This window comes from Ictidomys tridecemlineatus, chromosome 10, assembly GCF_052094955.1.
Source record: "Ictidomys tridecemlineatus isolate mIctTri1 chromosome 10, mIctTri1.hap1, whole genome shotgun sequence".
Taxonomy (NCBI): domain Eukaryota; kingdom Metazoa; phylum Chordata; class Mammalia; order Rodentia; family Sciuridae; genus Ictidomys; species Ictidomys tridecemlineatus.
In genome coordinates this window covers 131,242,613-131,262,988 of record NC_135486.1, presented here as the reverse complement: position 1 = coordinate 131,262,988, position 20,376 = coordinate 131,242,613, and the positions used below count along the sequence as shown (strand labels likewise).

Below are 20,376 nucleotides of genomic sequence, written 5' to 3'. Positions count from 1 at the left end.
AGGGGATTCACACTGCACTAGGGTCTATGGAGAAGTGCTCACAAAGCAGGGTGGACCAACCCGGGGCTGGACAGGGGAGTCAGGAAGGCTTGACCCCTAAGGGGAGATATCAGGCTGGTACCCCCAGTGAGGGGAGGGCCTTCTGGGTGGCAAGAACAGCACATGCTAAAGGAGATTGGGGGGGGGGCAAGAGAACAGCTCGGGGACCCGGGAGCAATCCCATGAAGCCGAGAAGGAAATAAAGCTGCAGAGTCAGGCAAGGGCTCCAAGGTGGAGGCTTGGCCGCCCCCTGAGCAGGCAGAAGTCTCCCCAGGGAAGGTAAGGAGCAGGCGGAGGCAGTGAGCGAATTTTGCTTTAAATGCTCAGGAGCTGCTCAGTAGAGGGTGCACTGGGGGCGGGGGTGAGTCTGGAGAAGACCAGTCAGGTCTTACCCAGTGGCCTGGGTAATAGATGAGTCATTTAGAGATCAGAGTCCACAGGGCTGCAGAAAGTGGATGGACTTAATAGAGCTCTAGAAAGCCCAATCGAATATGAGGAGGGAGGAGAATAAGAGGGTGACCTGCAGCGCTTCCCGGGAGAAAGAGGTTGGAGGAGCCCCAGGGGTGAGGGGAGATCATGCAATGGTTGGATTGGGCGGAACTGACCGTCCGGGCTCCCATTCCCAATATCCTTCAGGTGATCAGCTCCACCTTTTCTCCCTGCCTCTCTCTCGTGCTCACCTGACCACAATCCTCTTTTAAGGGGTTAAGAGCGGAGGGGCCACTTCTCTTTGCTGGACCTCAGTTTCAATCTGTAAAACGGGAAAAACTAAATCCACTGGGCTCCCGGCCTTCCCTCCTCTCCCAGGCTGAATCTCGCAACAGCGTCTGGCTCAGCCTGGCTCTACTTAGCGTTTGCTGCCCGGAGTCTGCATGCCCTGCAGCTCCTGGAGGGCAGCACTGTCCCAAGCCTCCCTGTGTTCTCCAACAGTTCCTGGGAGAGGCTCCCTCAGGACGGAGAGGCCAGCCTCCCTGAATGGGGGTCGGGTTCCTCTGTCATCCTTCTGCTCAGAACCTTCAGAGGCTGGGTTTAGAGCCCGTTTTTACTGTGCCCTGGGCTGACCCTCTTCTTTGTCAGTGGCCATCTGGGTCACACTGGAGATGGAGGGAGAAGAAACCTAACAGGAGAGGGCGCCTGGTCACAGTCCTGCCTGGCTCATTGGAGGGTGGATCCAGGCCCTCTGTGTGTGGGGACGGAGATGCAGGTTTGTGTGTGTATGTATGTATCCATGTGCGTGCCTCAGATGTGAGTGTTGCTGTGTTTATTTCTATATTAAGTTGCAGTAAGGATCTATGCGTTTAAACAACCATGCATGAGCCCACGCACACGTTAGGAACAGTACGTCCATGAATGCCAATGACTATGTATGTGTGAGGGCCTCTGTTGGCAAATCTGTATGCCTGCACGTGTTCTCGTGTATCTGCAGATGGGTACACAGAAGAATGATCATGCATCTGTGTATACAGTGGTGCTGCTGCATGGGGTAGTTTTAATGGAGGCAGAATGCAGTGTTTACTTAAGAGCATATGCCCTCAAGTCAGGATAGTTAAGTTCCAGCCCTAAATTCCTGAATTCAGCTTTTAAAAGCTGTAGACCCTTGAGAGAGTCATTATTTGTAAGTCTTGGTGTCCTTGTCTCTAAATTGAAAATAATAACGGTGCTTAGGTTCGACGTCTAACATCATGGCCGAACGATGCGACGTCCACAATACACTTAAAGTAAAACCTGATAAATCAGGTCTGTTTAAAAATGTTGGTTGTTGCCGTTATTCATGCCATAAGTACAGAAGTGACTGGACTTGAGGGTCCGAGTGTGGCTCTCTGCATGTGTAACTGTGACTTGGAGCACAGGAGCTTGGTACATGTGTCTCTTAGAATCTGTGTCTTGGGGTGGAGGGAACATGGAGGTACACAGGGCCCAAGCCTGAGGCTCAGTGGGGGTGTGCGTTTGAGTGTGGTCTTCCTGTGAGCTCCTCTGTGAGTATGTTCTGCCAGGCCCTTATCCCTTCTAAGTGGAGGGATTGGCTCATTCATTACCTTGGAGTTGCTCAGCAAATCCGTGTTGACCAAATGAATGTAGACTGTTCCAGAGACTGACAGGTAAGAGGCCCCGTGGAGGAATCAAAAAGAAAGGTAACCAGCTAGTCAGTCAGGTGACTGACAGATGATAGACGGATGATAGTCAGAGATGGACAGATGATAGATTCGATATATAATAGGAAGGAAGGGAGGAAAGAGAGAGAGAGAGAGAGATGATAGATAGGGTTGGCTCTGGATAGGCAGAATTCCACTTTATTCTGGAAGAGATAGTCAAGTGTTCTGTCCTGGGGAGTTCCAGAACCTCGCTTCCCAGTGGCCCTGGGGGTCATCATGGAGCTGTGTTGAGGGCCTGAGCATGAGGAGTCACAGAACGGAGGAGCTAAGCCCCTGTCTGCCACCAGCGAGAGTTCACGCCTCCGCTCTCCTTGTATAGGACACCTATGTAGAATCATATTTAAGGAAAGGCTTCCCCTATACAAATGTTTGAGGGCTTGGTTCTAGCTCAATCCTTTTTATTCTACAGAAGGGGCAAGTTGGCGACCTCCTGACGGCTCTAGACCTCCTCCTACCCACCGTCTCCCGTGGGATGTAGAAGGTATGACTCCTCCAACTCACTGGGAAATAGGAACCGTTCCTCCCAGTAACTTTTAGAAGCCAGCGTCCTCAGGGCCTTGGTGGGTGTCTGTCCAAGAAACAGCCCCACTCGTCTGAGGCCTGGGGCTGGCTCCCGTGGTGGCTGGATTTGGTCTACAGCTGGTGCCCCTCACCCCACCTCCAGGGAGCGGACCTGGGGAAGCACTCTGAGCCAAGCAGATCCCCGGTGCAGTGTGGGTGTGGGAGAGCAAGGTGCTAGCCAGTCTCTGTTGGCCCCTGGATTAGGAAGTGATGTGCAGCGGGAATGTGCATGTTTAATCAAGTGATGAACGAGCAGGTGAAGCCGGGAGGAGGAAATGCAGGAGACACGCACAGGTGAGCAGCTGCAGCAGGCTACGGGGTCCCAGGAGGAGGGACAGGCGGAAAGACAGACGGACCCTGGTTGCTCCCATTTGCTCAAACCTGACTCCCAGCGCGTGTGTGGCCAGGCTGTAGCCCCTGCCCTTGGTCTTTGTGCTTCTTTGTCCTTATACTTAACTGAACCCTGAGTCTAAGGGAGTGGAAATGGGTTTCTGCTCCTCGAAGGCACATCCTCTGTGAAGGAGGCAGAGCCCTGCAAACTCTCTTGTCAGCAAATAGACAGGCTCAACTTCCAGGGGCCTGACCCTGGCTCCTGACCCCGTCCCCACGGCCGGCTTGGAGGCACTAAGGTGTAGCTGGGGCAAGAGGAAGAATTCTCGGTGGGTGGGCATCCTTGTGGAGTGCTTGGTGAGGGCCCATTAAAGCTCTCCAGGAAGGGATGCCACCCATCTCTCTGGCTTCGCTACCACCTTCCCGGGGGCAGGACGGGCCTCTCACTTTGTGCCAGGACTTCCTGTTTACCCCCCAGAGCAGGTGCGCCATGATTGGAAGAGTGAGGCGCGTTCTCTGGGACGATAGCATCTCTGCACCAAAATCAAGCGACTTCTTCAGCATCCAGGTCCCCGGGGCAGAAGTTTCTTAGTGGCTCTAAGAAAGCCCATGAGGTGGAGTGGGGGGAACAGGGGAGCCATGGGACCACTCCTCCCTTGGAGAATCTCCCAAAGTGGCCTTGCTACATGTTCCCATGGCGACCGTTGAGAGCAGGATGAGACACAGGAGAGGAGGCGGACAGAACCCAAGAGTCAGGCTGTCCAGTTCCTCAGCCGTCAGCACAGGAGATGCCCCCCGCCCCGCCCCCCACAGTCGCCAACATGTGCTACACTCCCGGGAAAGCCTGGGGCCACAGTCTTTACTCCAGGAAATTTGCTTTCAGGGTTCCAAGAGCAAAGGAGAAAACGAGAAAGCCAGCCCAGGACAGGCCGACAGGGTCCCCACTGAGAGACAAAGGGGACACACAGGTATGACAGTGTCAGAGTCCACGAAAGCTCTTCTACTTCCCAAGCCGGGCCTGGTCTTGAATCTGTTAATGCCAAAACTTCGGGGTGAAGTGCAAGGGACCCACTCAGGAAGGGTGAATGGGAGCCACTGCCGGAGGGGACAGCATGGACTCTAAGGCCAGATGCCCAGCTGGGCTCTCAGAACAGCCAGGCCAGGAAGACAGGCAGGAGGAGCGTGGGCCAGGCCACCAGGAACCCTGGAACACAGAGACATGAAAGTCAAATACTGGGCTTGGGAACTCAGCAGCCGATGTGCGCTGGCCTCCTTGCCATGTGCCACACGGGATGGGGAAGGCAGAACGTCCTTCATGTCTGGTGGGGGGTCACGGCCCCTGGGAGCCCTGTGGCGGAGGCACAGCTATCTAACCACGAACCACTCCCCCCATTTTCTTCTTGGAACACGAAGGCAAATTTTCCCCAGGTTCTTTTGCAGGGTAGGTAGGACGATGTGACTAAATCTGGCCGGTGACATGTGTCTAAAAGTCATTCAGGCCATCTATATAGGCCAGGTTCTGAAAATCTCCAACATGATCCTGCATGCTCTCTCATCTACCATTCTAGGGATCAGTGGTGGAAGATGAAGGCTAGGATCACAGGGAATGATGGAGCTGGCAGAAGTTACCAGAAGGAACCAGAGTTCCTAGTACATAGACTAGGACTACACCCTACTTCAGCAATTTAGTGGGAAGTTATACTGTTGTGTAAAGGCACAGAGGATTTGGGATTGTTTGTTATAGCAGCTAGCATGACTTATACTGACTAATACTGAAGAGTCAGAAAGGCACAAAGCAATGCCTCTGAGACCTGACTACTTGGTTTAGAATCTTTAGTTAGGAAGTCCCAGGCAAGGTAGTCAACCTCTCTGTGCCTGAGTTTTCCTGTATGCAAAGCAGATATATTGGTAGCACCTACCCCCTTGCCAGAGTTTTGTAAGACTTAAATGAGTAAATTCATATCTGTCACTTAGAATACTGTATGGCACACGGTAAACATAACCTGCTGATGACGTCCTAGAAGAAAGGAGAGGGCTACCGTGATCTTCACACATGAAATGGACGGACTGTTAATTCTAAAATATCAGGAAATGACTGAGGGAGAGAGAAAACTATGAGAACCACAGTGCCCTCTTGTGGTGGTCTGCTGCCTTGACATCAGATTGATCTCTTCCAGAAGGCTCCCAACTGTCCACCCTAGAAATCAGACAATTCAGCCGACTCTCCCGGGAAGCCACACTGTTCCAGGCCCTGAGCTGACCTGAAGGGCCCGCAGAGCTGAAGGAGACTCGAGGTCCCTGACTTCAAGCTGCTTTTACTCTGAGCTCTATCCACCCTCTCCCATGGACACTTCTTTTCTTAGTATTGTCTGCATGAATGTTGGCATGAAGCATGAAGAGGCCATCTTGGACTTCCCGAGAAAACTTTTAGACAGAGGTCTAGTTGAGGATTTGAGGATGAAGGGAACTTTTTCAGGACTGTGTTTGTCAAGGTAGGTCATTTTGAGGATAGCAAAATCCTAATACACGTGCTTCCCATTTTGTCCAAAATAAACCTCTTTGATTTGTCTGCTTGTTGAACTCCAAGTCATTCATCAAAACCCCATAAAATTCTTCCATGACCTCTTCCATTACAGTGAATTAGTCTCCCTGTGCTCCTTCTGCACTCTCTACTAGCTCGCCACTAACTTCCTTAGGTGCCAGCCTCATGGATGCCATGAACTGATGTCCCCTCTGCTTAGGGATTCCATTCTCCCCAGATCTGCCCACTTTCCCTTTCTCATTCCACTGAATATCACTTTTTCCGATTGTGCTTCTAACCATTTATCCATTCCGACATTCACTCTTCCTTCCTACTTTGGTAATAAAACCATTGATCGTTGGTTGGGTACATGGTCACCCAGTCACCTGGGGCCATGTGGCTAAGCCCTGGTCAGTGAATATGAATAAAGTTATACGGTGCCAGCTTCCAGGAATGTGCCTCAACACTCATTAACTTCTTCCATGTTCTCTCCATCTGGATTTCTAGATGGGAGGGTTGGAGCTCCGGCTGCCATCTTGGACCATGGAGCTGATAGTCCCATCTTCAAGATGCCGAAGCAGTGAGCTAGAAAGAGCCGATCTACTTGCCTTGAACTGCTTGCCTCTCGATTTCACTTATGTATGAGAGCAATACGCTTCGATCTGATTTGAACATCACTAGGCATTTAGTAACTTTCTGTCCCATCATCTTTTTTTTTTATTTCTAAATAACTTATGCTTCCTTTCTATCGTCTGTTTCTCACGTAATGAGTTCTACGAGGGGATGCACCAGTCTGTCTCGCTTACCACCATAATTTCAGTGCCTAGAACAATGCCTGGCACACAGTAGGCACTTGAATGTTTGTCATCCAATGACTGTCTCCTCTGCTAGACTGAGGAGCCAGTCTCAGCTCTGGCCCATTGTGGCAGGCACAGGAAATGGCATGTAGAAGGGACTAGATTGAAGAGGGGAAGGAGAGGGAGTTGGGAAGGCCACAGGAGAGACACGAGGACATGATGTACCTGTAGTTCCAGGGGTTCCATTCATGACACCAAGAGACTGGGCACCTGTGAACGGGAACAGAGGGCAAGAACCTCTCAGTCATGCTCTGGGTGACTGTAGCACCGTGACCGCAGCTGTTCCAAACCCTGACCTGGTCCCCACAACCACAGACATCCAGTGGGCACCTTTCTAAATGCAACTCATGCATAATAAACCTAATCCTCCTGAGAGGTTCTGTGAGGAAAATGTCCTCGTCTCCTCTCGACAGATGAGAAGACCGGGACTCAGCCATGTTAAGGGACTTGCAGAGTTGACCTTGCCCAGCAGTAGCAGATCTGGGATTGGAAGCCCAGGATGTCTGACTCCAGAGTGGAAGTTCCTCTCTCAATTATCCTGGGCACCACAGAAGGCACCAGATAGAGGGCTCAGGAAAAGGGGCAGAGCGTCCTTCATGAGACAGATTCTGCTTACCCACGTGGAGAATGGATGTGGCAATAGTGCTTACTTGAGCATTCAGAGTGTCGTTTTAGAAAGGTATTTGGCGTGGTGCCAGGTACAAATAAGTATCATTATCATTGTTAAAATTATTCATGTTATTACATATTCATTTCTTCAGGGCAAAAAAATTGATTTCATTATTTTTGCATGTCTTGACACCTCCATTATGGAGGGAAAATAAAACCACGAGAGTACTGTGTGAACCCATGTGTAGGATGGATAAAATTTGGGGAGCAGTTGAAATGGTTCCCCTAATATCCTACTCAAGAATACTATAACTGAATGTTGGAAAACAGCCAGAATACAGAGTTTCTTCTAAGCAGGAACCTTAGACTTCACCCCAAAGGGACCGAGTTATGGGGATCTGGAGCAGGTGGAGGAAGATCAAGGCCACATGCTCCCAGATCAGACTGAGCTGGGCTCAGGCCTCATTTCCACCATCTAGGAGCAGTTTGCTCTTAGGTGAGTTCCCGATTCTCTCTGAGCCTTGGCCTCTCACCTGTAAAATGCCCACAGTTACGGGTGGATTGAGTAAATTGTTGAAAGCCAAGAGCTTGGCCAGGACTCTCGCACCCAGGAGGACCATCACAATGGACAACGTCATTCTGTATCACGGAAAGGCAGATCCACCAGTGGGGGCCGGACCAAGAAGGCAAAAGAGCCCTGAGGAGTTGGGTGGGTGACCCTAGGCACTATCAGCACCCGGCCTGCTGACCTGGTTATCAGGACTAGGCCGCTTACCTCTCCGAGAGATGGGTCCCAGATCTAGAACCCGGGCTAGGTCAATGGCCGGTACTTCACTACGGCGGAGTTGATTTCTTGAGCAAGACTGTGAGGATAGAGAGCTCTCATTAGATCCAAATTTAATTTGATGCCTGGTTCCGGTCCAGACTCCCTGCAACGGGTGGCTCTGGCCCAGAAACTGGGCCCCACCCACCCCACCCACCCTTCCCTCCTAATTCTGAAGCTCTGCTTCACTGTCCTGTCAAACAAATCCAGGTTTGAATCTCACCTCTGCTCTCTTTTAGTTGTATGACTGGGGGCAAATGACTTCTCTTTGGGATGATTAAATGGGACATATCTGGTTTGGAAGATTAGGATGAAAAAAAATATCTCTGCCAACAGGTAGACACAGTGAGTGCTACTCACAGACAGTGGCCAATGCGGGTAAGGGCAGGGGCCCTGGAGCCACAGCTCAGCTGGGGTCCATTCCAGCTCCGATACCCTCTAGCCATGTGTGGCTCTTGGGAAAGGATTCCTCTGAGTCTTTTTATCTATACAATGAGGTCAATTTAAAGCTCTCCTTAAAGAGCCGTTGTGCTAAATTTGATAAGGTGTGCGATAGCTGTAGCATGAAGCTCAACACAGAGGAAGCACTGAAAAATCCAAAATGCTTGGATCCAGAGGTTTGTTTTTTTTTTTTTTTTTTTTTTCCAATTTTGGCATTCTTTAGACTTGGGAATATCTGCACACACTTTACCGGTCTATCATCCTTCATCTGAAAATATGAAACCCCGCATGTTCCAAAATCCCAAAATTCTGATCATCATGTCGACCCTCAAAAAGTCTTGCATTTCAGAGCATTTTGGATTTCAGATTTTCAGAGCAGGGATGCTTCACCTGCATTATCACCATCATTCAAATTAGGTCTCATGCCAAAGAAAATGCCTCCACCTCCGGCGGACAACGTAAGCGCTTATGAATGAGTTTTCAGAAGGGCCCAGAGTCCATCGGTACATCCTCCTCCCTGCCCCCCCTCCCTCACATGCACCCAGCCGCCCATCTGTCCTTCCGTCTCTTCAGGCATCCATCCAGCCCACCTTCTGCCCTCATCCATCTGCCCGTTCATCCACCCTTCCATTCTTGCCTCCCTCCGTAACTCTAAAAAGTATGTACGGAGAGCCTGTTGGGTGCCAGCCCCATGCCAGGCTCGAGAACGCTCACCGGCTGGCACTGCTCATTATGGGAATCACAGAGATGGACCTCACAGTGCAGGAAAACGAGGTCATAATTCCCAGCGAACATGAACATCTGCACCGAGAACCGACTTTCCGCGGACGCCCCGTTCTCTGCCACGTGGATGGTGGCGTCACGTTCATTGGGGCAGCTGGAGGGGCAGAAGGGAAAAGGTGTGATTTCATTGGAGAAAACTAAAGCGCACCCTCACGCAGACACACGGACACACATACACACACACACACAGTGACTGCCATCATGGTAGCCTGAACTCTTTCAATTCCTCTGTGGCTTAAATTATTTGGGGCCCAATCTCTGGAGTGAAAGAGAATCGTTTTAAATCCCAGCCTTCCCCAGTTTCCAGCTAAATGGTCCCGGGCCAGATTTCTTAAGCTGACTGCAAAATGGAGACAGTCATATTCACAGAGTGGATATGAGACATTAAGCAATGAGACTACCAGGTACACTGCTCAGCACAGGGCCTGGCACGCAGCTAAGCTCGATGGAAAACATTATCTAGTGTCTTTACTACGGTTTGAATCATGACCTGTAGATATTTACATTTCTTTGTTTTTGTCAGTTCGAACGATACTTTCTCTCCATACTTCTTGGATCATTTTTTATGTTGATCCGAGCTCACATCTGTAGGAGACTGTTTTTTGAACAACGAGCCTATTGTCAAAATCCTCAAACATACTGAAATGGAAAAATCTTTGGCATTTCTTTACCCTGCCCTCCCTATTACGTATTAATACTTTAGGCTAAACTCTCAGGAGTGAGATTCTTGGCTCAGAGGGTATTATACAATGTGTAATGCCAAATTTTTCCCAAGGAGGTAAACCAACTTACACAACTGCCAAGCAAGAATGAGATTAACATTTCCCCCTAAACTTTGTTAAAACCAAAAGATCATCCCAGACTGAGTTGCCCAGTACCTGTTTCTGATGATGAAGTACTTGACGGGGTCTTCCTTGTCACTTGAGGGTGTGGCATAGCAGTTCCTCAACAACAGGTTGAACCGGGAAGTGTCTCCTCTCTCCAAGATGGCGCCCACATAGAGTATGGACTCCACCGACAGCACAGCCATATCCCCTTCGTAAGGGTTCACGTAGTTCTGGTCTTGGAAGAGGGCCATCCTGACGGTGAACTCTCCCTCCCCATCCACACTGATGTTCAGGGAACTGAGAGAAGGAAAACCACAGGCGTGGACACATCAGGTTTTGACCAAAGAGAACGCCATAGATCAACCCCCATACTTGGGTAAGGTTATGGAGGCAAAGGTTTATCTTGGCTCTCTAAAGGAACTATTCCATCATCCATTTAAACGGAGCATTTACTAGCTTCTAGGCGCTAAAAATGACAAAGAGAGAACTCCGTCTCTGTCTCTGGGATTTCCACCGATTGCCCTGGTAGGTGGCGTAACTATTGCTCACAGAAGAAGGGTTAGCACACAGTGCCATCTTACCACCTGGAGAATGGGGCTGAGGACCAGTTCTGTTCACTCACAGTTTTTAGCCTCACATCTCTTCCCTCCACCCACAACCTTCCGTTGAACATCATTGTAACAAGATAAGTGTCTTTCATTTTGATTCTCTGTGACCCATGGGCCCCCACGTAATATAAATGAAAACCATTGAACTCAAAAATTTTTCCACTCCTTCTGATCCTGCCCCTCTGCGAGCCCAGGAGTTTATAATGAGGGAATGGGACAGGCACTCTGGATTTCTAGACAGCTCAGAAAATCCCCTGGTAAGCTTAGGAATGCTAAGGACCTGATGCGACAGGCCCTATTCCAGGCACACGGGTGCAGACAGCGGCCTGGTGTGTACTGAATCTCAGGCAGCTTGCTCTTGGGTTCTATTTCTGGTCGGACAAAGATGCTGTTTATCCAGTCAAAGGTAGTCTCAGTTTAAATCCCAAGTCTGCAGTGAAGCCTTCCTGCCCCCCATCCCTATCCCACCAAGATGAGGTTCGGGACCCCCATTTCCTGCTCTCAGAGCGTCCTGTGCTCTTCCTACATTTCATTTATCTCACTTGTAAATAACCGTTGACATAGTTGTTTAATGACCTTCTTCAAGGTGAAGGGACCTGTCCTCTCATTTTGCTCCTAAGCACGTTTAAAAGCACTGTTTCGTAGCCCGATATTGCTTCATAAAAACAACCTCTAATATCCAGGAAATACCTATCCCATGTGTGCCCTGCTCATGATGAGGATCCCCAATGTCCAATCAACACACTTTGTGAAATGAATGCGCAGGAGCTCCCCAAAAGGGGTCAGTGGCATTGTGTGGACATCATGAACCGTGCTAGAAGGGGGAGGGACCAAAGTCAGGGTTGTGGGTCAAAGGGCGAGGGTCGTGCCGTACCTCACAATGGGCCGCAGTGCAGTCTGGAGGCTGACCTTCATGTCCAGTGGGTAGGCACACTGGAAGTTGATGTTGACAAGGACGTCTCTGATGATGAAGTCGGTGGCCAAGGAGAGAGTGTTTTTGTAGAGGGCATGGGTTCCATTGCGCTTTGGTATAAAAACAAAACCACAGGTATGTTTCCACGGACGTGTGCAAGTGAAGGTCAAATTCAGATCTGAGAGCAGAGGGAGGGTTCTCAGCCCAGGAAGCCACCCTGTCTTCTGACCTCCGGGAGGTAAAGGGGCCTCCTCCTCCAGAGGCTCAAAAACTTTATGGGAAGAGGAATGAGGAGGCCAGATTAAGAACAGAACCGTCAATAAATAACTGGCCCCAGGGAAGAGTCGGGGCCTGGCGGGCATGGTGCCCAGTGCCTCCCTCCCTCAGAAACCCTAATGAAAATCATCCTGACCATAGCTCACGTCTATGAACCTCAGGCTCTAGTGGACCGGCGTGTTTAATCTCATGCATGACTCTGGGGGTCCAGAGGGGATAGGTGCCCAGGATCTCTCAGCACTACGACGGCTCCCCTCGGCCTGCATCCCGCCATCTGGCAGCCAGGACATGAGCACCACTTACCTCCAGAATGTTCCCACAGGCACTGGCCTGAGCGGGACTGGTCACAGACACCCAGTTCCCATCCTCTGCTTGTAGGATGCTGCTGCAGCTCCGGTCCTTGAGGTAGGCGATGATCTTCTCCCCAAAACCCAGGCCTCCCAACAAACACTTGTCTACCTTCACCTTGATCTCGCTGGCCCCACAGTCCAGCTGAGGCTGCAAACTCTGAATATCTGCAAAGCCACGTGGAGGTAGGTAAGGTGCACGGAGGTCTAGAAGCAGTGGGCAGGGAGCGTGGGCAAAGCCACCCTGCCCACCAAATGCTTCTTGAGCATCTACTCCTCTCTGCATCCTGTCCCAGGAGTCTACCCACCACGTTCCCAGCGTGAAGACTGTTGATACCTGAATGCAGCATGTAGCTCCCATCTTTGCAGATTTTTTTTTTTTTTGGTAGTTCTTGGAGATTGAACTAAGGGCCTCACACATGCTGGGCAAACCCTCTACCACTGAGCCATATCCCCAGCATGTAGAGTTCTTGTGCAGTAACTTTGTCCCTCGAGGGTCAAGCCTGGCCACGGTCCAGCAGCTGACGTGGAATTTGTCCCAGCCCTCCCCCTCCCATCTTTGCCAAGGGACAGAATCTCCCCCCCAACCTCAGTCCATGCCCCCCGACTTTGGTCCACACCTCGTCATGACCCCCAAAGCCCCCTGCTCCTGCCCTGTCCACGCAGGACAGCGGATACCGTTTCCAGTGAGCGCCTCACCAGAGCCATTGAGGTCCCGTCTGCAGACGCAGACCCAGGTGCCATTTTGAGGGAGGCACTCCTCCTCCGGGCGGCAGGCCTGCTCACACCTGTCTTCCACAGTGGAGGGGTCTAGGAGACGGGGCCAGGGAGGAAGAGGATCAGGAGGCCATGCAGGGGGGCTCTGAGGTCCCCCGAGTCCAGCCCTCTCATCCCACCGGGGCACAGGAGTTTGGCCAAGGGCGTGAGGTACTTAGTGGAAGGGTCAACCCCAGACTCAGGTCTCCCGATTCCCCATCCAGCAGAGCAGGCGACAGCCCTGCGGCTCTATCAGAATGCTCACTCCAGGCCACCGCACTCAGGTCACCACGGGAGTCAGGGCAGCCTGGAGGTCAAGTCCTGGATGCCAGGGCCACAGTGCCTGGTTCAAATCCCGGCTCTCCTACATTCCAGATTTGTGATATCAAGAGAGTTGCTTGACCTCTCTGTGCCCTCATCCGGGTAACCACATAGCCACCTGTTTTGTGGAGTTGGTGGAACGATTCAACAAGTTAATCCTCAGGATGGTGACGAGGACATTGTGAGCACCATAGGTTTGCTGATATTTTTGCTGTTGTCCATTTTTTTTTCTAATCAGACCAGAAAACTGAGGTTCTAAGAGGTAACTTAAACCACCCAAACGGAACCCAGATAGGACAGAGCCGGAGTTCTTGACATTTTGCTCATATGCATTTCCAAATCAGGAGATCCCCCCCCTCCACGTGGAAGTTCTGGTTTATGGAAATGCGGAACGGTCTGGCAACCTGGAGGCGCTCTCCTACGGGTGCAAGGGTAACATGGGGACTCGCATCCTGCCAGGGCTGGCGGGAGCTCTGCACATCCCCCTCCCGACCAGCTCCCCTCGTTCGGGCTGGGGCCTGAGCATCTCACGGGCCACCCCGCCCACAGCTGCCACTCACCTGTGCAGAATCTCAGATTGCAGTCGGGGCTGCCTTCCAAATGGTACACGTGGAACCCGCCGGGGCAGGCCTTCACCTGCACTTCAGTCGACCAGAGGCAACAGTTGTCACTCCAGTGGGCACAGGAAGTGCGGGTGACGATGCCCTCCCCGAGGTCAGGGTGGGTCCCGTTCAGCCACATGGGAGCGGCCGTCTGGCATCGGAGCATGGGGACACAGGTCTCGGGCATCCTCACTCCTCCCTCGCCCACAAAGCGATACCAGCCTCTCAAGTCGCGGTCGCACTGCTGGAGTTCGCCTGTGTTGAGTGTGCTCCGGGAGGGGTCATTCAGGACCGTGTGATTCTCACAGGGGTCGAAACAGACCTCGGCCTCTGGGGTGCCAGGGGCCCCACAGGCCAAGTCCAGCCCATAGGAACTGGCTTCTCGGGGGTCTCTGTAACCTGAGAAAGGGGACCAAGGGCTTGGGTGGACCGAGCAACTCCACAGTCCACGGGGTCTCTGTCCCCAGCCCTACGCTCTAATGGCACACGAGCCATCGATTAAACATCAGAGTCCATCACCTGGCGATCAGAACACGCAGTGAGGCCTTGGGTGACGTTTAACAGTCATTCAGGACACCATGGGCCAATGCACATCTCTGATGGCACCCCAGGTCTTTCTGGGCGCCTGAGGTGCCAGATAAGCGGAGCACTCACCTTGCTGCACCGTAGAGGCCAGAGCCAGGAGGCAGGAGGCCAAGGCCAGCCACAGGGGGTCAGAGCCGGCCATCCTTCAGCAGGGCGAGGCGCGTGACTCACTCCACGGGGTGCAGGCTCCCCATGCAGCTCTGGGGAAGGAAAGGGCCGCAGGATCAGAGCCACAGAGGGGCTCCCTTTGAGGTGCCAGGCTAAGATGGGGACTCGCCTCAGTCTAGCTCCAACCGCGTGACGGCACCTGGACTAAGCCCCTCACGTTCTTGATCTCATTTCCAGCTGAGGGCATTAAATCCAGGCCCTGGCTGCAAGCTCAGTAGCTGGCTCATGTGCTGCTCTCAGGAGCAGAACTGAGGTGGAACTCGCAGAAGCGGGTGAGACAGCGGGAGTGGGGGGCTCCCCGAGGGGGTGGAGTGGACAGCAAGCGAAGCCAGGGCACGTTTCGGGTCTGTGGGTGCTGCAGCACTTCCTGGAAGGGTGTCAGGTGGTCCCCGTCCAGGTGGAGGGAAATTCTCTCTGAGAGTGGAGGGAGGGAGGGAGCGGATTCTAGTGCTGCAATGTCTGCAGGAGAAGTCAGGGTGGCCTGCCTCCGACTCAGGCATGGGGTCCTGCTGAGAGACCCCTGAAGCGTCCTCGGCACAATTTCCACGAGGGTGGGACCTTGTCAGACTGAGCCCCATGTTCTCTGCTCCTAGCACAGAATCTGGCCCTCAAGGATGCCCAGGAAAGATTTAACAGAAGAATGAATAAATACACAGGAAAGGCGAGGTAGTACGGGAGCCTACAGCACCCAAGGACGTTCACTCCTCTGGAAACTCTTTCCCTGGAAGGTCGGTCTCTGGACAACATCTCACGACCCCTGGAAGACTTCAGAAGAAGTCAGAAATCTGTTTCTGGGAACCCTGTCGTGAATACACCACGAGACAGCGGGGACAGGGAACCACCCCGGACCGTGACTCGCAGAGAGGCAATCCCGGTGGAAACCCATCTTCCTGGTGGAGGTGTCTGGGGCAGAGGTGGCTTCTGCAGGCTCGGAGCAGCCAGCAGATGACTGAACCATGGCTGAGCTGGACACAGAGTGAGCCAGGATCTCTGGACAGTGGCTAAGGCCCAAACTCCTTGCTGGATTCTAGAAGCTTCCAGAAACCAAGGACCCTCACAAGTCCAAGAGGTGGAAAGTGGGAGCCCCCTCCCCCCCCCCCAGGATTAGGAGAAAAACTTGCCGGGACTCACCTTGGGCTGAGAACCGGGAGCCTTGGCCCTGGTGTGGCCCACCGTGGGAACGCAGCCCGCTGGGCCCGTCTTTAATAGGGTTTCCCACCCATGTGGCTGTCCACGATTGGTGCTCAGGTAGGGCAGCAGCTAATTCCCAGGTGTGCCCTGGGCTCCCTGAGCATGGGAAAGATAAGCAACTCGGCACAAAGGTTGGCAAGAAAAAGTTCCTTGGCCCTCTCTGCCGGTGTAATCCCTCCCAGCGATTTTTTTTCCTTCACGCAAATTGCTTCTCTGCAAACAATCGCGATGTGTACGGAGTGCAAAACACACGGGGCGCCGTCAAGGTTTTCAGCACCATGACATCTCCCGTTAATCCTCACAATGGACACCCGAAGCTGGGGCGGTATTTATTTCCAGAAAACAAACACCGAAGAAAAGGAAGTTGGATACCCAAAGGAAAGAGGGAAAGAAATGAGACAGGCACTTGTTCTCACAGTAGAGGGCCAACGTAGCCTGCGTCCCCAGCTAACCACCTTGGGGCACTTGGACGGCAGTCAGCTTGCAGGTGGTGTGGGCTACCCTTGAGACTGGAGGGTACAAAACTGAGTAGGGAATCTGGGATTTTTTTTTTGGAGGAGGGTACCAGGGATTGAACTCAGGGGCGCTCAACCTCTGAGCCCCATCCTCAGCCCTATTTTGAATTTTATTTAGAGACAGGGTCTCCCTGAGTTGCTTAGGGCCTCGCTTTGGCCGAGGCTGGCTTGGAACTCGCCATCCTCCTGCCTCAGCCTCCCGAGCCGCTGGGATGACAGGTGTGCACCACTGTGCCCAGTCGAGGATCTGACACTTTTTAAACCCCCACTTGGACCTGGCGGCCAGGCCATGGTGGACATCATGGGGCAGATTAAAAAAAAAAGAGTCCAGGCTTTTGGAGAGCAAATGGCCAGTACCTCTTCTCTATGTCTTTGGGACTCTGGAAGGAATCAAAGCTATCGGGAGGGGGAAGTTCAGGGATCTTGACCCCAGCAACAACCCTCCAGCAAAGTCTCAATCTGGAGACAAGCCAGCTTCTCTACTCCTGGTACAAATGCGGAACTAGCTCCCAAATGTGGAACTTCAGACAGCCGGGCCCATGGCATATCCCCCGACCCCACTGGGACTGGCCAGGTGCCCCCTCGGCCTCCCCAGTGGTCAGTGTGAACCTTCTCCAGCCTCTAAAGTGGCATCTGGGACAATCACCACCCCACACCCCACTATTCTTAACAGGTGTTCTGCGTCCTGCGTCAAGAAAACCAGGGCCACAACAACTTGTGACCTTGGCCCTTCCCCATTCACATAAAAATATTTGCCTTCTGCTCCTCTCTGCCCAAGGCCGCCACCCTCGGCTTCTCTTTGACTTACTTATTTTTTTTTAAGATTTGTCGTATTTGTTGGTTCAAGTTGATGATAACTGGGTACGTTTCTGTCAGGCTCCACATGAGGTTGTGAAGCAGATACCTCCCTGCGGTGGTTAAATTTAGCTCCGCAACAAATGCATGACCTCACGCGGTTCTCATTTTCTGTAGTGAGATCCCATAAACGTTCCGCTGTCACTTTTCAAGGATATAATATATTGTCATTAACTGCAGTCACCATGCTGGGCAACAGATCTCGGGAAATTAATGTCTCCCATCTAACCAGCCTTATCTACCCTTTGGCCAACCACCAGCATTTACCTCCTCCACCTTATAATGACTATTATCAGAGAGACAAGAGAAAATTAAAAAAAAATGTTGGTGGGAATACGAATTGGTACAGTCACTATGGAAAATAGTATAGAGGCTCCTCAAAAATATTAAACCACCAAAGTGACCCAGAGATCTCACTACTGGGTGCCCATTCAAAGGGAATAAAATCAATATGTTGAGGAGAGCTGTGCTCTCCAGCTCACACCAGCACTAGTCACTGTAGCCAAGATATGGGATCAATCTAAGTGTCCACCAATGGATGATGGATAAGGAAAACGTGGAATGTACATGCAACGGAATCGTATTTGGCCGTAAAAAATAATGAAGTCTGGGTGCAGTGGTGCACACCTGTCATCCCAGCGGCTCAGGAGGCTGAGACAGGAGGATCATGAGTTCAAAGCCAGCCTCAGCAAAAGAGAGGAGCTAAGCAACTCAGTGAGACCCTGTCTCAAAGTAAAATACAAAATAGGGCTGGGGGTGTGGCTCAGTGGTCCAGTGCCACTCGACCTCATCATTTGCAACAGCAGGGACTCATGCGTGAACCCCCGTGAGATCAGCCAGGCACAGAAGGAGAATCACACCTTCTGCCAGGGATCTGAACACGCTGATCTCACAGAAGTGAGCGCAGGAGGGTGGCTCCCCGAGGCTGGGTGGCCCGGGGGAGGAGGACAGGGGGGTGTTGGTAGAACAGCCTCCTGAGTGACACCAGCCTCTCCATCCCCTTCAACCTCTCCCACGTGAAGGGTGTGGCTGAAACTTCCCTGCGGAGGTTGCTCATGGGAAGTCCAGGGGTCATTTTTTCGCTGCTGGACCGGCTTCCTATGGTTACCCTGATTTCCTTGACCCCCCAGGAGCAGAATCTTTTTCATCGTCCTATTTGGACATTCCCACTATTGCTCTAGGCCCCTCTTCCTCCAGCGGTCCCCGAAAACCCCGGGAGGCCCCACATTTCCCGTCACTCCGGATGCTCTCCCTGGGAGGTGCCCAGTGACCTCGCCGTTGCAAGTGCCATCCGCTGGCTGGTGAGATCCAAACCTGTGCCCGGCTCGGGCTGAAGCTCAGGTGCACCCTCCCTGTTGCCGTGGCGCCTCTCCACTCGGCTGAGATGTTGGGGGACCTCACACTCCGCTGCTCCAATCAGCTCCCGCCGATTCCCCTCCCCCTCCTCCTGCTCCTGGGTCAAGGGCACTGGCGCCCACCCATCATCCGAGCTGGACACGGGCCTCCGTCCTCTCCCAGCTCCTCCTCCTCCCCACCCAGCCTCCATTCCCAACAGTCACCAGACCCTGCCTTTCCATGTCCCAAACGTTTCTGGAATCTCTCCTTCCTGCTCCATCTCCACCTCAACTATCCCAGTGCAGGCCACCATCTGTTCAGAGGGTGACTTTTGTGGCTGTTCAATGGGTCTCTCTTCCTTGGTTCTCACCCCCTTTTGTTTCTGCACCCTCTCAGTACCCCGGTCTCAGGACCGTCTCTGTGTGTTATCCTCCATTCTTTACACTATATGCTCCCTGGGATCTGACCCCGGCCCAGGGTTTCTGCCTCACCTACTATGTCTCCCCTGCACACTCTTTGCTCTAGTCCAGCTCTGTTCCTCTGGGCTCTGGGCCACCTCCAAACCTTTCCATATGCTCTTCCTTCTGCCTGGGTCACTCTGGCCCCGATGCTTCTTACGGACCACCTCCTCTAGGAAGGCTTCCCTGGCCCCACGGGCTGCCCGGTGCTCCCTTCCTGTCCTCTCAAGGTCAATTCTAATCCTGCTCCATGACCTGATGACTTATCTGTCTCCCCCTGCCTGAAGGCTGTGGGATCTTTGTGGGCAGGCAGTCTGTCTAACCAGCACCTAGACAAACGGACAACATCTCAGTGCGCCTGCTGCAGACTCTCCCCGGGAGTAACACCTCGGCCCTGGGGCTGCCCAAGTGCGCGGCCAGGACCCCAGACCCCGCCTCTTGGAAAGAAGAGGGAAGGAGAACGCGTTCTGTGTCCTCTCTCCCCTCTGGTTTGGGGCCTTGTTTTGATTTTCCTTGGCCCAGACTTTCCTGTAGTTTCTCTCGCACCCGAGTCACACGGTGGCTGAACCTGCGTGTGGTCAGCGGGCCCAGTGACCCGGCGGAGGGTGGCCGCCGTCCTGCGCAAGTTGGCGAGAGATAAGAGGGACTTCCGTCAGCCGTGGCTCCCAGACGCACACGTGCGGCCTTCCCGGGACCAGCCAGGCCTTGGCCCCCTGGAAAGGCCCAGCTGGGGTCAGGGAAGCAGCTGGGCCTGGACACACGGTTCCCAGCGGCCTCAGGGTTCTCTGGTCCCTTAGCACAGAAGTCCAGAGGCCCTGGGGACAGCTGCCTCTCTGGGTCCCAGCCACCTCTTGGCTTCTGCCTGGGCCGCCTGAAGGGTCCCCTGCCAATTGGGGGATGGGGCTGCGCACCCACGGCCCGGGTGGCCCTGGAAATTGGTCTCCGACTTCTAGGTTGGGAGGGACCTGAGTCCAGGGAACGGAGGGGGCCCCACAGGTGCGACGGGCAGCTCCTGTGGTCCCTCATCACCCTGAGGATGGGGGGGCCTGGAGGCGGGGCCTGGTCTGTCTATCCACAGGGGCTGTCCAGCTCCTGGCCCAGAGGACAGGCTTCAAAGTCCGCCCCTTGCAAACCCAGCAAACCTCTCCACGCCTGGTCACCCCCAGCCACGCAGGGGCAGCCGCTGACCTCCTCGGAATGCCCTGTTCACGCTCGCTCTCTCCCACCAGAGGCTGCAGGAGGCAAGGCTGGGTCTGACTTGCTCACTGCCCTGGTGTCTCCCCTGGAGCCCCGGCATCTGAGCATGGGGCCTGGCACATAGGAGCAGCTCAGAAAACACCTCTGGAATCAATGGATGAGAGGCAGGGCGTCGCGAGTCTCCTCTAAGGTCACGCAGCAGAACCCAGGTTGGACCCAGTTTCTGTGAGCGAGCTGTGAGCTCCATAAGGACAGGGCCTGGTCTGCTTCTCCTCCTCACAGGACCCTCCGTGCCCCCAGTCAGC

General features: G+C 53.2%; 1 protein-coding gene and 1 long non-coding RNA gene across 4 annotated transcripts; one reads left to right on the top strand and one right to left on the bottom strand.

The window, feature by feature from the left end:
- The first annotated feature begins 453 nt into the window (after positions 1-453).
- On the top strand, positions 454-5,652 carry LOC120887489 (uncharacterized). 2 transcript variants are annotated; one of them, XR_013427022.1, is made up of 5 exons: positions 454-584; positions 2,602-2,673; positions 2,958-3,047; positions 3,967-4,051; positions 5,261-5,652. It is a non-coding gene; the product is annotated as an uncharacterized LOC120887489 (long non-coding RNA). The 2 variants fall into 2 exon arrangements; XR_005730757.2 differs by having other exon boundaries at positions 5,058-5,652.
- Gp2 (glycoprotein 2) lies at positions 3,926-20,294 on the bottom strand. Of its 2 annotated transcripts, XM_005323716.4 has the most exons (11): positions 15,652-20,294; positions 14,422-14,552; positions 13,726-14,166; positions 12,788-12,898; positions 12,045-12,256; positions 11,427-11,575; positions 9,996-10,241; positions 9,049-9,211; positions 7,846-7,933; positions 6,627-6,671; positions 3,926-4,287 (listed from the first exon to the last, which is right to left on the bottom strand). In XM_005323716.4, the coding sequence occupies exons 2-11, from the start codon at positions 14,492-14,494 to the stop codon at positions 4,229-4,231; spliced, it is 1,587 nt and encodes a 528-aa protein (XP_005323773.2). In that variant the 5' UTR covers positions 14,495-14,552; positions 15,652-20,294; the 3' UTR covers positions 3,926-4,228. The 2 variants fall into 2 exon arrangements, with proteins under 2 accessions (XP_005323773.2, XP_077880403.1); XM_078024277.1 differs by having other exon boundaries at positions 14,422-20,294.
- Positions 20,295-20,376: the final 82 nt, after the last annotated feature.

What these genes read in the sequence shown, in the direction of transcription:
- Gp2 (XM_078024277.1), bottom strand. Translation starts at nt 14,494, where the DNA reads ATGGCCGGCTCTGACCCCCTGTGGCTGGCCTTGGCCTCCTGCCTCCTG. An exon ending in CCTGTGGGAACATTCTGGAG is followed by an intron (nt 11,576 to 12,044) that starts GTAAGTGGTGCT and finishes TTTATACCAAAG; the next exon opens with CGCAATGGAACCCATGCCCT. An exon ending in ATAATGAGCAGTGCCAGCCG is followed by an intron (nt 7,934 to 9,048) that starts GTGAGCGTTCTC and finishes CTATCCTCACAG; the next exon opens with TCTTGCTCAAGAAATCAACT.